This window comes from Pseudorca crassidens, chromosome 5 (genome assembly GCF_039906515.1).
Source record: "Pseudorca crassidens isolate mPseCra1 chromosome 5, mPseCra1.hap1, whole genome shotgun sequence".
Lineage (NCBI taxonomy): Eukaryota > Metazoa > Chordata > Mammalia > Artiodactyla > Delphinidae > Pseudorca > Pseudorca crassidens.
The window spans coordinates 30437927-30451436 of record NC_090300.1 but is presented as its reverse complement, the minus strand read 5'-3'; the positions used below and the strand labels follow the sequence as shown (position 1 = coordinate 30451436).

At 34.3% G+C, this 13510-nt stretch overlaps 1 protein-coding gene across 1 annotated transcript in view; it reads left to right on the top strand.

Moving 5' to 3' along the window:
* The window catches only part of SLC25A36 (solute carrier family 25 member 36), a 39628-nt gene extending 27090 nt beyond the window's left edge, over positions 1-12538 (top strand). The window contains exons 5-7 of the mRNA XM_067737655.1: positions 4590-4656; positions 7530-7819; positions 9857-12538. Of these exons, the coding sequence (XP_067593756.1) occupies positions 4590-4656; positions 7530-7819; positions 9857-10050 (551 nt within the window). The 3' untranslated portion in view covers positions 10051-12538. The remainder of the gene's footprint in view (positions 1-4589; positions 4657-7529; positions 7820-9856) is intronic.
* The last annotated feature ends 972 nt before the right edge of the window (positions 12539-13510 follow it).

Below are 13510 nucleotides of genomic sequence, written 5' to 3'. Positions count from 1 at the left end.
CCCACCAAGGATTTAACCTGGGCCCACAGCAGTGAATATGTCGAGTCCTAACCATTGGGCCACCAGGGAACTCCCCTGTTTTTGTTTTTTTTTTACTAAGTAGGCTGATTGTTAAGGAATAGAAAATTGTGATTTCAGCTCTGAGCATGGTAGAATGGTAGGAAAATGGGATATGATAATCCCCTCTAAATATTTTCTTAGATTCCCCTTTGACAAGGTTAGCATTTTTTCTTTAAGGCAAAATTGGTCTTATTTTAGGTAAGTATTTGGACTCTGAAACTGCTACAGATGGCAGAATTTTCAGTACTCGGTACTTTTTAAAAAAAATTATGGCCCATTCTTATATTCCTTTCTTTTTCTTTTTTAACTTAAAATTTTCAAAAAGTTAGATCTCACAGTAAATATTTCTCAAATCCTTCCAATGGGATTCATTTTGTACACATGTTTCTGATGAGGTCACTGCTTGTTGTTATGATACAGAAAAGCCTGTGTCTATTTTAGGCATTTACTGTACATTTCTCCCGAGAAAAGAGTGAGATCGTGTCATCTCATGCTCCCCATCCGCAGGTCACTTCCTGTAGAAATATGGACTAACTTAAACCTCGTGAGTACTGATCTGAGCATCTCTTGCAGCCTCTAGTTATAAGAAACACACCCTGGGAATTTATAATAGCTGTGGAATTAATAGAAGGCGGGAAATGAATTTTTATTTCCTGAATTTGTGTGTGCATTATCTATTTTATAAAACTTTAATTCTGATTCCTTTATAATATTCCTTCTAGAAGGAAGAATTGGGTAACTTTTCAGTCATCGTGTACTAAAAGCTTGGGGTCGTTAGCTTGGCCATAGTAGCCTTGACCTCCAAAGAATTCCTTAGCAGTATTTAAGATTTACATGGCTATTAATGGTATCATGCCGTTCGACAGCTTTTAGAAAAAACAGTAGTTCTCTTCGCTTAGCATAACGTTTTAAAAGTCTAATACAGTGCTTTCTATTCTCTTGTCTGTTGATACTTGGCTTTCTACTTTCTTACAAAAACATTGATCTTAATACCTACCGTTACTTTCCAAATATGGGACAAGAATATATGGGATCTTGTTTGTTTTAATCAGGTTTTTTGGGGGTTTTTTTTAGTAGTTTTAGTATATTTTTCTTAGAAGGTTAGGTGGGCTTTGTTCTTACAGAAGTTAATTGAAATAAAAAGTACTGAAAATGCAATACTACAGGTATCACTCACTTAATGAAATAGACATTTTCAGCAAGTTTACTATAACCAGGATTTCTGTTAATCTGGTTTTTAATTGGTTTACATTATCAGATGGAATATTAGATGAAACAGAACTTTAAAAATTGCATTTTAAAAGTTTTTTTTAAACTTTCTAATAAACTATTAACTATACTACTAATAGTATGGCCAGTATACTGCCATTTTGCTTTAACTGACTGTGGAGCAGCAACATTAATTCTTCTTAACCTACAGGTAGATTCTTTATATACTTCTAAATCAGTTTTAATGTTTAATGGGGTGCTCAGAATATTAATATGAAATAGCATATTATCAAAATGTCACAAAATTTAAATGTCAAAATAAAAAGTAGTAGGAAGTTTCTAAATTTCAGGGGCACCATCCCCAGCATCTTTGTCTTAAAAGGAGTAGGAAGATATGTTTAACTTTGACTGTTTGTCAACTTCAGACTGCCTTACCATATATAATTCTAAGCTAGTAATAAATTTTTATTTCTTCTTGCTTGTTTCATGTTTTGAATTAATAGATTATATTTTTCTAGATTTAATTAGCCTAATACTGTCTCCATAAGTTTATACTTAGAGTGTCTTTGGTTAAGAGGATGTAATAGCATAAAATCCAAGGACCAGAACTGGTAAAGGACCAATAGCTAAAAACCTGTGGATTATGCCTTGATTCTTTTGTCTAACTTAATGGTTTGCTAGCAGTTAGGCTAGTGTCTTTATTAAGAACTAGCTTGTTACTGGGAGAGTTGAGCCCCAACTGTAGTAAGCACAAGCTGTATAGATATAAGATGATGACATTCTCTCACTTACCTAAATTTTAATGTGTCATGTTCCATAGGTCAATCTGTGTCTGGAAATGAATTTTAGTTAAGTGAGAAATACCTGTTGTTTGCTTCCTGTTTAGTTTATTAACATGTACACAGCATTATGGGTATTTAAAATTTTATTCCTAGTAATATTTATAAATATGTGTTGTAATATTTTAAAGTTTACACATATGGGGGTTTTTTCAGCTTCTAATTGAGGAATTTGAGACTTAGAAGAGTGTTAATAAGCTTGGGTCCTGAGCTTATATTTTTAGACATAGAACTTTTACTTTTTTTAAAAAAAAAGCTTTGATGCTCATCTTCTTTTCAAGTAAAGTATAATAAATTGAATGAGATTTTTACCTAGACAGACTGCTTTTTTAAAAGTTGGATATAAGCATTCCCAGTTTTAGGCTTTCAAAATTTAATAAAAAGCAAATGGTTTTTTCCTAAAATTTCCACATAATAATTAATAAAAACCATTGTGAGTAACGCAGAGTGTTTTGTTGGTTTGTGCTGCTGAGCAGCTTTTTACTAATAAACTCCTGATATTACTGTATAAACATTTAGCTAATGCACATATTTAAGTTTAAAATAAAGAATCATTAAATTAGGCTTATGACCAGAATTCTGATGTCAGGTGCACATTTGCTTTAGAATATAATTTGAATATCTTTAGTTTAACATTTTCACTGAGAAGAATGGGGTTCAAGAGAAAAAAAAATTGAACTCCATAACTTTATTCTCAGTTAAGCCAACATGCAAGAAAAATCTTTTCCAAACAAAATATTTAAACTGATCTGGTTTCATATTTTTCTTCTCTTTCCCTTTATCAAGAATATATGCATGAAAAGAACTTTTTATTTGAAACATCTTCCTGACACCCTGTCCAACACATTAAATTTTTATTATTTTAGTACTGGCTGATGCTTACAAAATTGTTGGTCCCTTCCTAGTTTTATATTATGTATGTATGTAGTATTAAAAGCACTTGAGAAATGGAGACTATATAATCATTACAAAATTATTGAAGGAGTTATTAAACCAAACTTATTTCAGTTATTTTGCTTCATAATAGAGTCAGTCTGAGCATCTGTTTGTGAAACATCTGGCTGTTTCCACAGTATTAATATAGTGGATTAAGGGAGTAAAATTTGAGTTGGCTAAATTATCTGACATTATAGAAGGGAAAAGAACCTGTGAGACTAAATTCTACTTTGTAAACAATTCAGTAAAATTATTTTGCCTTTGTAGATATACCCATACTAACTTTGAAAGCGAAAAAAGGTTTATGATTAGTTCTCCACTATATGTTAACTAAAAAAACAAATTACTCCTAAGTGTACCACAGCATTTTTGTTCCTGAAAGTACTTTACTAATATTAAGTGTGCTGGTTATATTTCAAAACCTTTCTAAAAATAATGTGCTTGACCCACTAGTATTTGATAGCAAGTATTTAAAATTAAGATCCTTAGACATTTCTGCATGTAAGTTTTCACTGAATTTAAAGGCCAAATGAATAAATGTAGGTTGATGTAAGTTATATCAAGTTTGTGTAGTGATCTTAAGTGTTCACAAGTATTATATGAAAATCCTGTTTTGTATAGATGAAGCAATCTTCATAAATTTCCATCATCAAGATTGCATTTCATGTGCTGCTATTTTCCCACAGCACTAGGAAGATAGCAAGTAAAAGATATGCACTAGCCTAGAAACATACTGTTCCAGAGATCTTACTTTACTACCTGGAATGAGCCATCTTAGGGGACCACCCTTCTTGATAGTTAATACATAGTACTTTAGTTTTAAAGTAAGATAGAACTACCTTCTACTTTAAGTTTCTCTCTTCAGTGTCTATAAAAGTAAGAGGGAAGTTCTGATTTGTAACTTTTTGAACTTTTAAGTTTTTGTATGTTTTTAAGTGGATGAAAAATAGATCTGTCCTATTAACCCTAACAGAACCCTTTTCTCTGTGATACCATTATTTTAAGAGTATTAGTAATTGTGTGCTTATATAAAGTATTCACAAGGCCAAACAACAATTCTTTCTGTTGTACAATCAACTTAAGATCAGATATTGGTAAATGCTGACGTTTATGTAGACTCCATTTTGAACATAGTGGTTTGTGATTTAGTTGGACCCCAAGTAGCTATTGTAGAGTTTGCATGCAAAAAAGCCCTAGAATACACAAGATTTCTATGTTTCTTTGTAGAAATGGGTTTCTGAATTTAGCTTAGAGAGTAGAGTGCCACCCATAGGATATTCTGAATATGTTGGAAGAGGAGTTTATATATAATCATATTTTGCTCTTAAAAGAATCTTTTAGTTATGGTCAGAATTTGAGACTGATTTGGAAATAAAAAGTACAAATGTTCATGGTTGAATGGATTTGTAAAATAAAAGTGTAAAGCATACATCATTTGATAGTTTAAATATTTATTTTCTTTAATATAGATTTATATAGTTTTTAAAATCTTGAATAGTGTGTTCTTAATTTTTACCAGAGTTCATTTTAAACATGTTTGTTTAGGTTTTACCGCAATCACAGCGACCAACCCCATTTGGCTTATAAAGACTCGGTTACAGCTTGATGCAAGGTATGTTAATTCATTAAAACAAAATTTGTTAAAGTTGGCTTCAACTAAATTTCTTCTATAAATTTGTATCAATGAGATCTCAGTGCCAGGTATCTAAACATTTTTTCCCCTCATTTGCTGCTGATTTTTTTTGTTTTGTTCTTTGGTTTGGTTTTTTTGTTTGGTTTTAAAACTTGGCTGCACCATCAGAGGCAAAAGTGACATTAATAGTAGGCAGTATGACAGTTTCTAGGAAGGAAAGTATATTGTACACTGTGTTTTTCAGTAAAGGAAGAAGAAAGAAAAATGACTTATTAATCTAGCCCGAGCTGTGATACTTTCATTCACTCCATGTGTGATTATAATCGGCCTCCTGACACCTAAATAAACAACATGATCAATGAGTCTAGACTGAGTCTTTAAGGATCATTGCTCAAACTCATGAACCTTGTACCCAGAGCGTTCTGGCGTGGAATTTAGCTCTTGTGTATTCATGGACTTCATCTGTTACCGCCAGCCACTTTATAGCAGCAGGATCATTCATTCAATATATCTATAATGAGCAGGTACTGGTAGGTTCTAGAGATATCCCAGGAAACAGTTGGGACCAACTTTAAATGGAATAGTCAAGGGATGGTTTTTTGAGCCCATTTTTAACCAGAGGCAATAGTACAAATCTCACATATCCTAAGTTTAGGGCCTTTGATGTGTTCTGGCAGCTGAGACAAAGCTAGAAGCAGTGTGGCTTAGAGTCCTGCCATCTCAACTCCTGTTGGCCTTCAGAATGGAGGACAGGGAAAAAGTAACACTTTTAAGTAGAGCAATGACCTTATCTGATGTATTATAATAATAATAATCACGTTGATAGTTTTGAAACTGTTTAGCCTTTCAGTCTGGAGTAGACTGTGTATAACAATTTTCACTGTTTTTTATATTTTAGGGTTTGGGAAGTCTAGTGTAGATATCATAGATTATAAATAAAACTGATCTAAGAAATCATTAACAATTATGCCTGCTTAAAGCTCTGTTTTCCACATCCTGTCATGTGGAATTGTATGCTATTTGGAGACTTGAAAAGCAGTGTCTAATTCTTGTTTCATCTAGAATAATTTTTAATGAAATGTTAAGTGTTGCAGCAGGACTCAGAGTTTATCTCCTAAAGCCAGAGATCTGAAAGGTAATGGTAGGTAAGCCAACCCAGAGGTTAAAAAGTGTGAGATGCCAGTCCCTACTGTACTGTGATAAACTACCAGGGGCATGCTTCAGTATGCTATAGGGTGGATTGTAGGTGATCCCAGAAAAGCATGGATTAAAACTCTTTAATGTTGTAAGTGAAAAAAATAATAATCAAGCCAGCACAATTTCCTAGGCTTAGGGGTGGGGAAATGGGATGGGACTGGGGTAGTAGTGAAAGGTTGATTTGAGGATGCTCCCTTACAGCACAGATCAAGAACAGGGCTGATGTGTTTGCATATTGACCTTGAGGACTCACAGCCCTTGACTTCCTTGTAAGAAAGGATATGACAGCAGAAACTAATTACAGTTGGTTGCATGGATCATTCAACTGAGAAGCTATTTATTCAGTACCATTAGTTGAGGATAGTCATTGATTCAAGACAATTATTAGTTTATAAAATTGGAGGAATCTGTAGGTTATCAGGTAGGTGTCTTAGTTGTGATTTTATTTTGTTATGTTATCCAGTTGTATATAATTTATAAATAGTTAAGTTTTCTATTTCTTTTCCGGTGGGTGGCATTTAAACCCATTTCTTACAGATAAAGTTGTATTGGGGGAATCATGATGAAGGTAGTAAATATTTTTACAAACTCAAAATTATATACTTGTAAAAGAGTAGATGCTGCACCCTTAAGTAGCACTAAGAAAGTTTTCTTGGGCACAATGCTTCATAAATACTTGATAACTGTAGAAGTCCTCATTCAGTATTTACTGAGGTGAAAGATATGGCCATTACCTTCAAAGGATCATAGGAAATTTGATTTAAAGTCACCCAGTCACTTTTGGGGAAGAACTGGGTGGGCTTGGAAGAATCCCCCAGGTACACAGAAATTAGCCTAATTATACTCCTTGCTTTGTGATATTCTATTATCATTGGTGTCTCAGTCTTTTTTTTTTTTTTTCCCCCTGTATTGGGTCTTTGTTGCAGTGTTCAGGCTTTCCCTCGTTGCAGCGAGCAGGGGCTACTCTTTGTTGCAGTGTGCGGGCTTCTCATTGCGGTGGCTTCTCTTGTTGTGGAGCACGGGCTCTAGGCTCGAGGGCTTCAGTGGTTGCGGCACACGGGCTCAGTAGTTGTGGCTCGCGGGCTTTAGAGTGCAGGCTCAGTAGTTGTGGCGCACGGGCTTAGTTGCTCCGCGGCATGTGGGATCTTCCCCAACCAGAGCTTGAACCCGTGTCCCCTGCATTGGCAGGCAGATTCTTAACTACTGCACCACCAGGGAAGTCCCAGTCATTCTTTTTATATATTATTAAATGCGAAAAGACTCAGCTTACTTAGAACTACATTTAATATAATGTGAGGGGTTTTTGTTTATTTTGTTCTGTTTTTATCTTGAGCTGCAGTCACAGTGTGTTTGAACACAGTCACAGTGGATTTTGTTGCTTATTCATACAGTCAGACTTCAATGAAACTGAAGATTCAAAGTAGTTATTTTGCATTCAGTAAAATAAACTATGTTACCTGTCTAGTATGACAAATTTGGGACAGAAGAATAGGAAATCTAAAATGAATGTTTTAAAATTCTGATTTTACTTCCTCATGAATTAAAGAGGGTTATTCCTTAGTAGAGTGGCATATTTCTATATATTTCATTTACTTTATTTAAAAACCTATACTACTTTATTTTTGTTAATAAGGTTTTTCCCTTTTGCTTTTCAGGAACCGTGGGGAAAAGCGAATGGGCGCTTTTGAGTGTGTCCGTAAAGTGTATCAGACAGATGGACTTAGAGGATTTTATAGGGGCATGTCTGCTTCATATGCTGGCATATCCGAGACTGTTATCCATTTTGTTATTTATGAAAGTATTAAGCAAAAACTACTGGAATATAAGATTGCTTCTACAATGGAAAATGAAGAAGAGTCTGTAAAAGAAGCATCAGATTTTGTGGGAATGATGCTAGCTGCTGCCACCTCAAAAACGTGTGCCACAACTATAGCATATCCACATGGTAAGAGGACTTGAATGTACATGAGTAATCTTCTGTTAAATCAGAAATATTTTCCCACCCCAGCCAATGGCCAACTTATTAGAGTATTTATAATTTTACTGAATTACAGTATAACTAAATACAGTTAACCGTAATGGGTTAACCGTAATGGGATTAAACCTGTATGAGTCACATAAGGCTGTTTTAATAGGTCAGTGCAGGTATGCTATAGTAGCATGGTGGCAATTAGGCATGGGCTCTGGACAGTCAGATTTCAGCCTAGAGTCAGATTCCAGCCAGGTGACTTGGGCAAGTTTCTGTTTTTTAAAAAAGTATGGATGTAGGTGCCATACTAGATACTTTACTACTACATACATATATACAGTATACATTATTGCTAATCTGCACAAATATCGTGCAAAGTACTTATAAGTCTAGAGATAATGCCAGAACATAACCAGAATTGTTTTCATTTTCAGATGGGAAACCAGAAATGTTAAGATTAAGTAACTTGCTCAAGGTCACATAGCTTAATTACTCAGTGGTGGAGCTCAAATTTGAATTGAAGTCTGTAATCCCAAAGACCAAGTTATTTTGTATTGTTTCATGTTGGCAAATAAGTATATATTAATGATTTTTAAAACTTCTGTTTTTTAAGTTTTATAATATTAGCCTTTTTCATTAATAACTAAGAAGACCACTTAAGAATTTCTCTGTAACACGCTGAGGGTTTTTTTGTAACATTTTTGTTGTTTTGTTCAAGTGTAAACTTTGATTTTGGTATGTTTGAGGGTTTAGTTTGGTTTGGGTTTTTCATCTAAGTGCTTCGCTTTTGTTATGCTGATTAATGTTTACAGTCACGTTTGTAAAGCTAAGGCTATGTGATTAAAGCTCTGTCAGGAAAAATGAAATAGCTAGAAAATGAGTACTTGCTCTAAAACGTAATTTATGAATAAAAACAACTCTTGAACAAAATGGGACTGTCAGCTTACCTCCAGTTTCCTGAGGGCCATTCCTGACTTCTTTAAGAGAAATCAAAAGAGGACAGTACCAGCAGCATTGGGTAGGTTCTGGCCTCCTATGGGACGGTGACTTGCTCAGGTGAGAGAGAGAGAGGGTTTTGGAGTTGCAAGCACCCTGTCTCTTCAAGTGAGATGATATCATTATAAGAAGAGGTACAGTTTATAAACAGTATTTTGGAGTGAAATATATAAATGACATGAATATTTAAGACAGGACGTAGGAGATTTCAAATGTTAACATTTGCAGTGAAAGTTACTTTCAGCCATTTCCCTCAGGCCCATCAGGAGCATTGTGTTGAAAAAGTTTGAAAAATAATGGGCGTGGAAAGAACAGATTCTTCGGTTGAAACTCTTAATTCTTGTCCCAGCCTCTGCCTTCAGCTGACTAAAACTTCTTAGTAGCCCCCATTTCTTTCTTTACCTTTTAAAATGAAAAATTAGACTAACCTTTAAGATCCTTTACAGCTCTAAAGGTTTATGATTTTTGCCTGGTTGCTTCCCAGATGTGGCCTTTTAGCTGACACTAACTAGTATTTTAAGCATTTTCAGACTCGTCCACATGAAATTTCATGTTGGTATATGTGGACCATTGTGAATAAATTAATAATTCTACTTTTTCATTGTAATGTCCACTTCTTAAAAATCTTTCCTGCTTGTTTCTCACTGTATCTTTTTGTATTCATCTTTGATACCACCTCTATTCTCTTTCCAACTTTACCTTTATTTATCACATCTATTCTCCCTTTTATCTATATCCAGTATACAGCTGATATTTTTGTTTATTCTGTCTTTTACCATTCAGGAACCTATGAAATTTTATAATTAGTATATGTGATTTTAGCCAGCTAGCTTAGGAGTTTGGTGAAAGACATGGCTATGGTAACTAGTTTCAATAAGTTGCACATTAAAAATTACTCCTCATTTATCCTGAGCTTACACTTACAGTCTGATAAATGGGATTTGTCCAATATTAGGAGGGGTATAAAGATATCACACTGGTGTTTAAATAAAATGACTTTATTTTTTTCCCATACAGAAGTTGTAAGAACAAGACTGCGTGAGGAGGGAACAAAATATAGATCCTTTTTTCAGACACTGTCTTTGCTTGTTCAAGAAGAAGGCTATGGGTCTCTTTACCGTGGTCTGACAACTCATCTGGTGAGACAGATTCCAAACACAGCCATTATGATGGCCACCTATGAATTAGTGGTCTACCTGCTCAACGGATAGCACCACCAGGCTGCTGTACTATAAAGAGGGAAGACCAAAAGATACAGTGGACCATGGAGTACCGAAGCCAGCTTGGTGGACAGAAGGAAAATAGTGTGGGAACATGGAACTATACCTAAGTGGAAGTTTGGTTGTAGGAATTAAAGTAATCATAACCACATTACTTAGTCTTTTTAGTAATGTGAAAAAAAACCTTGGCTGCCTCCAAGAAAAAGCCTTTAGAAGCGCTCGTTCTTCAAAATTGCCATTTTCTCTACCATGTCCACAGGACACAGTTGGCATTTTGTTGATTTATGGCAATCAGAGTATAGTGTTTATTCCATGAGCACTTTTCCAGTTTTCTAGACAGAGCCATCTGTAACTGTATAACTATCCAAAGATAGTATTGCCAGTCATAAATTTCTAACTTCTGCATAATTCCTATAAAATTGAAAACAGTGATAGTATTTTCGCATTTTCTTGAGAGGATCTGGCACTATATTTTAAAGTTAATCATTTGGGATTAGTAGTCACTGTTTTTGACGACAAATGAAGTAGTGTCTAAACATGTGTTTATTTTTAGCTTTAAAAATGTTTTGGTTTCCACTGCTCACAGGTGCTTTATGTTTAGCATAATGTGAACACTTAAATTGTTTGTTAATGTATCAACTCAAATGGTAATAGTTTGGGACACAACCAGTAAAATGTTGATTCTTGGCCATTTCAGTAACTTGAGCATGTCCTCTTATCTTTTCTAACCTAATGATACATGAATGAATGCAGTGTCTTTTCAGTGACTAATTAATTATGAACTTGAATTATCCCCTGCCATACCTAGGTATCATTTTCTTAAAATGGAAAAAATTTACTGCTTCTGAATGTTTCTCTATTTGGTTTCACATTAAGAATTTGAACCTTTGAATTATTTCCAGAAGCTCTGCATACATTGTATTTATTTAGTAGAGAAAATGGTAATTTTTAGCTTTGTCCTTACAAGGTGTTTTCTTTTTTTAAGATGATGTTATAAATACCTGGGGCAGCATAAACATTATAGACGAAGGGCCCTCTGCAATCTGATTGGGCAGGTAATGATCCTAATTAACTTAGTTTTATAAATGAACAAACTGCTTTGGACAAGGAATTTATTCCATCCGAATTTCTTGAATGGTAAATCATAGAAAGATTCAAGTTAATTCAGATTAAGCGTGTTAACAGGATATAGCTTTTACATTTTGCTGTTGAGTTCAACTGCTTGCTGTTGAGTTCAACTTTTAATACTTTAGATGTATTATATGTATGGCCCTTATGAAGATATTTACTGTAATTCAATTAAAAGACTTTCGCTTATGGATGTTGCTATACTGGTGTATGAAACTTATACAATTAAACTCCAGTGTGGTAGTCATTTCAGTATACATGAACTGTACATTTTGTGCAATGGCTTTATCTTAAGAATGACTTTTTGTGAATGCACTTTGTGGCCTTTTGGGGGGGAGGGTGAGAGTAGGAGAGAATTCCCAAGATTACTTTTTTTAAGTATTGGTTATGTATTAGGCAGAAACAGTGTTCATAACATTTTTCTGGGATTTAGGTATATTTTGGAGATCTTTACTATAAATGTTTTAAGTATTCTTATGTACACTGTAGTGCCCCTAACATATAAAAAAATCATAGCATGTCATTGCAAGCTTTCTCCACTGTCACCAGTGAGACACAGTGCCCTCTTAAATTCCTACACCTTAACTTCCTTGCAATCAACAGTAACTGGATGTTTTTGAGGTGCTTCGATTGGAATTTAAAATATTCCAATCTCTTTGGAGACCAAAGGCAAATTCAGTTTCATTACCTTTGGGATTATTAATACCTTTTATGGTGAATTTCAGCTTTGACATATATTGTGAGGAACATGCCCCCCACCCCCAAAAACAAACAGTAATGGGGTTTGTAACTTAAATCTGTAAAGAAAGTGTCAATATATAGTGTTTTCATTTTCATGTGCCACTTATCCTGCCTAATACAGTGCAATTTGCCTTGTGAAGATCTGTAAACATTAGTTGTATTGAATGTCAGACAGAGACTCTCTAATCTTAGTGATCTGAATACCCCACAAATGATTAAGAATGATATAAAAACCAGCAGCTAAGGAACATCTTATCTAGTTGTAGCAAATTCATAACAAGTGTCCTTCAAGGATGAACTCGTATTCTATTCCTGTTTGTATTTGTATTGACCCTTTTGTGCATTTTTTTCAGCTTTTAAAAGTGAATATATTTACATGCTGGAAGGAAAAGATCTTAGAGTCTCAGACTTTGTTTCTTTGTGCGACAACTGGAAAGGAGCAATGAAGTTTATTTTGTTTTTTCCCCCCAAAGTACAATCTGCCGTAGTTTATGTATGACAAAGATAATTTAAAAAGAAAACTTTATATAAAAATTGTACATAAAGTTTGTCTTTGAAACATTTCTTTGGAGATTTTTTTTTAATTGATGCAAACATTTAAAAAGAAAAACACTTAAAAAGCATTGGACTTCTTTTTTAAACTGTTTTATTTTCATCTGTTTTCTATCAGATAGCTTTTTATTTCTAGTGTAGAGGTAGTCAGCACTCTTCAAATTGGTATGTACTTTTATTGGAGAATTGTCTCAGAAAATTGAACTTTTCAGGTTAAAGCGGTACATACTGAAAGAACATACTCATAGAGCAGCAGATAGGAACTCTGGTACTTGTGGCTTACAGAAACAGTTTACTAGATTTCAAAGTCAAAAATCTGAGAATGACCAACCTGTGATTGTGGGGTACCATACAGTGCTTTTAAATCCAGGGAAAAAACTGTATCACCAAAGCTTTTGTCTTGGTTTTCCTTATGTATGTAATTTCGTGGAACCAATCTTACTAGATGGAACCCTCAAGCAATTGATTTTTTAACTCTGACACCAAGAGAGAATATCATTAAATTATTTAATCCAGACTTTTGTCTCCTAAAACCAAATGCCCATTGTGGAATAGCATTATTCTATGAGGACCAGCTGAGTTTGGGTTGTTAAGAATAATGCGTGTTTACTCTTTACTGGAGTATAAATACGTCACCATTTTTAGATTTTGTTTTAGATCACTACAAATACTGATTTGATCTTGAAGGACTTAAGTGCTAGGAATCAGTTTATCCTTTACCCTTCCAGCGTTGTTCGTGCTGTCTTTTGTTGTTTACACGCTTTTCTGCCTGGACTGTTAGCAGTATAGGGACCCCTTTGGGGCTGGTAAATAATAGTTCAGCCTTTTTCTCCTCTAGTATTGATCATGACTTTAACATTCCTAAGAATATAGATGTTTCTAAATGATTTAAATTGGAAGGGGATTTTAACTATATAAAAGTATTTAATACAATATACTAACTTTCGGCCCACACAAATCTCCATTGTGCCCTTATATTTCTCAATCTACACTCTGCTTTTTATGCTACTCCTTTTAGAAACTGAAAATT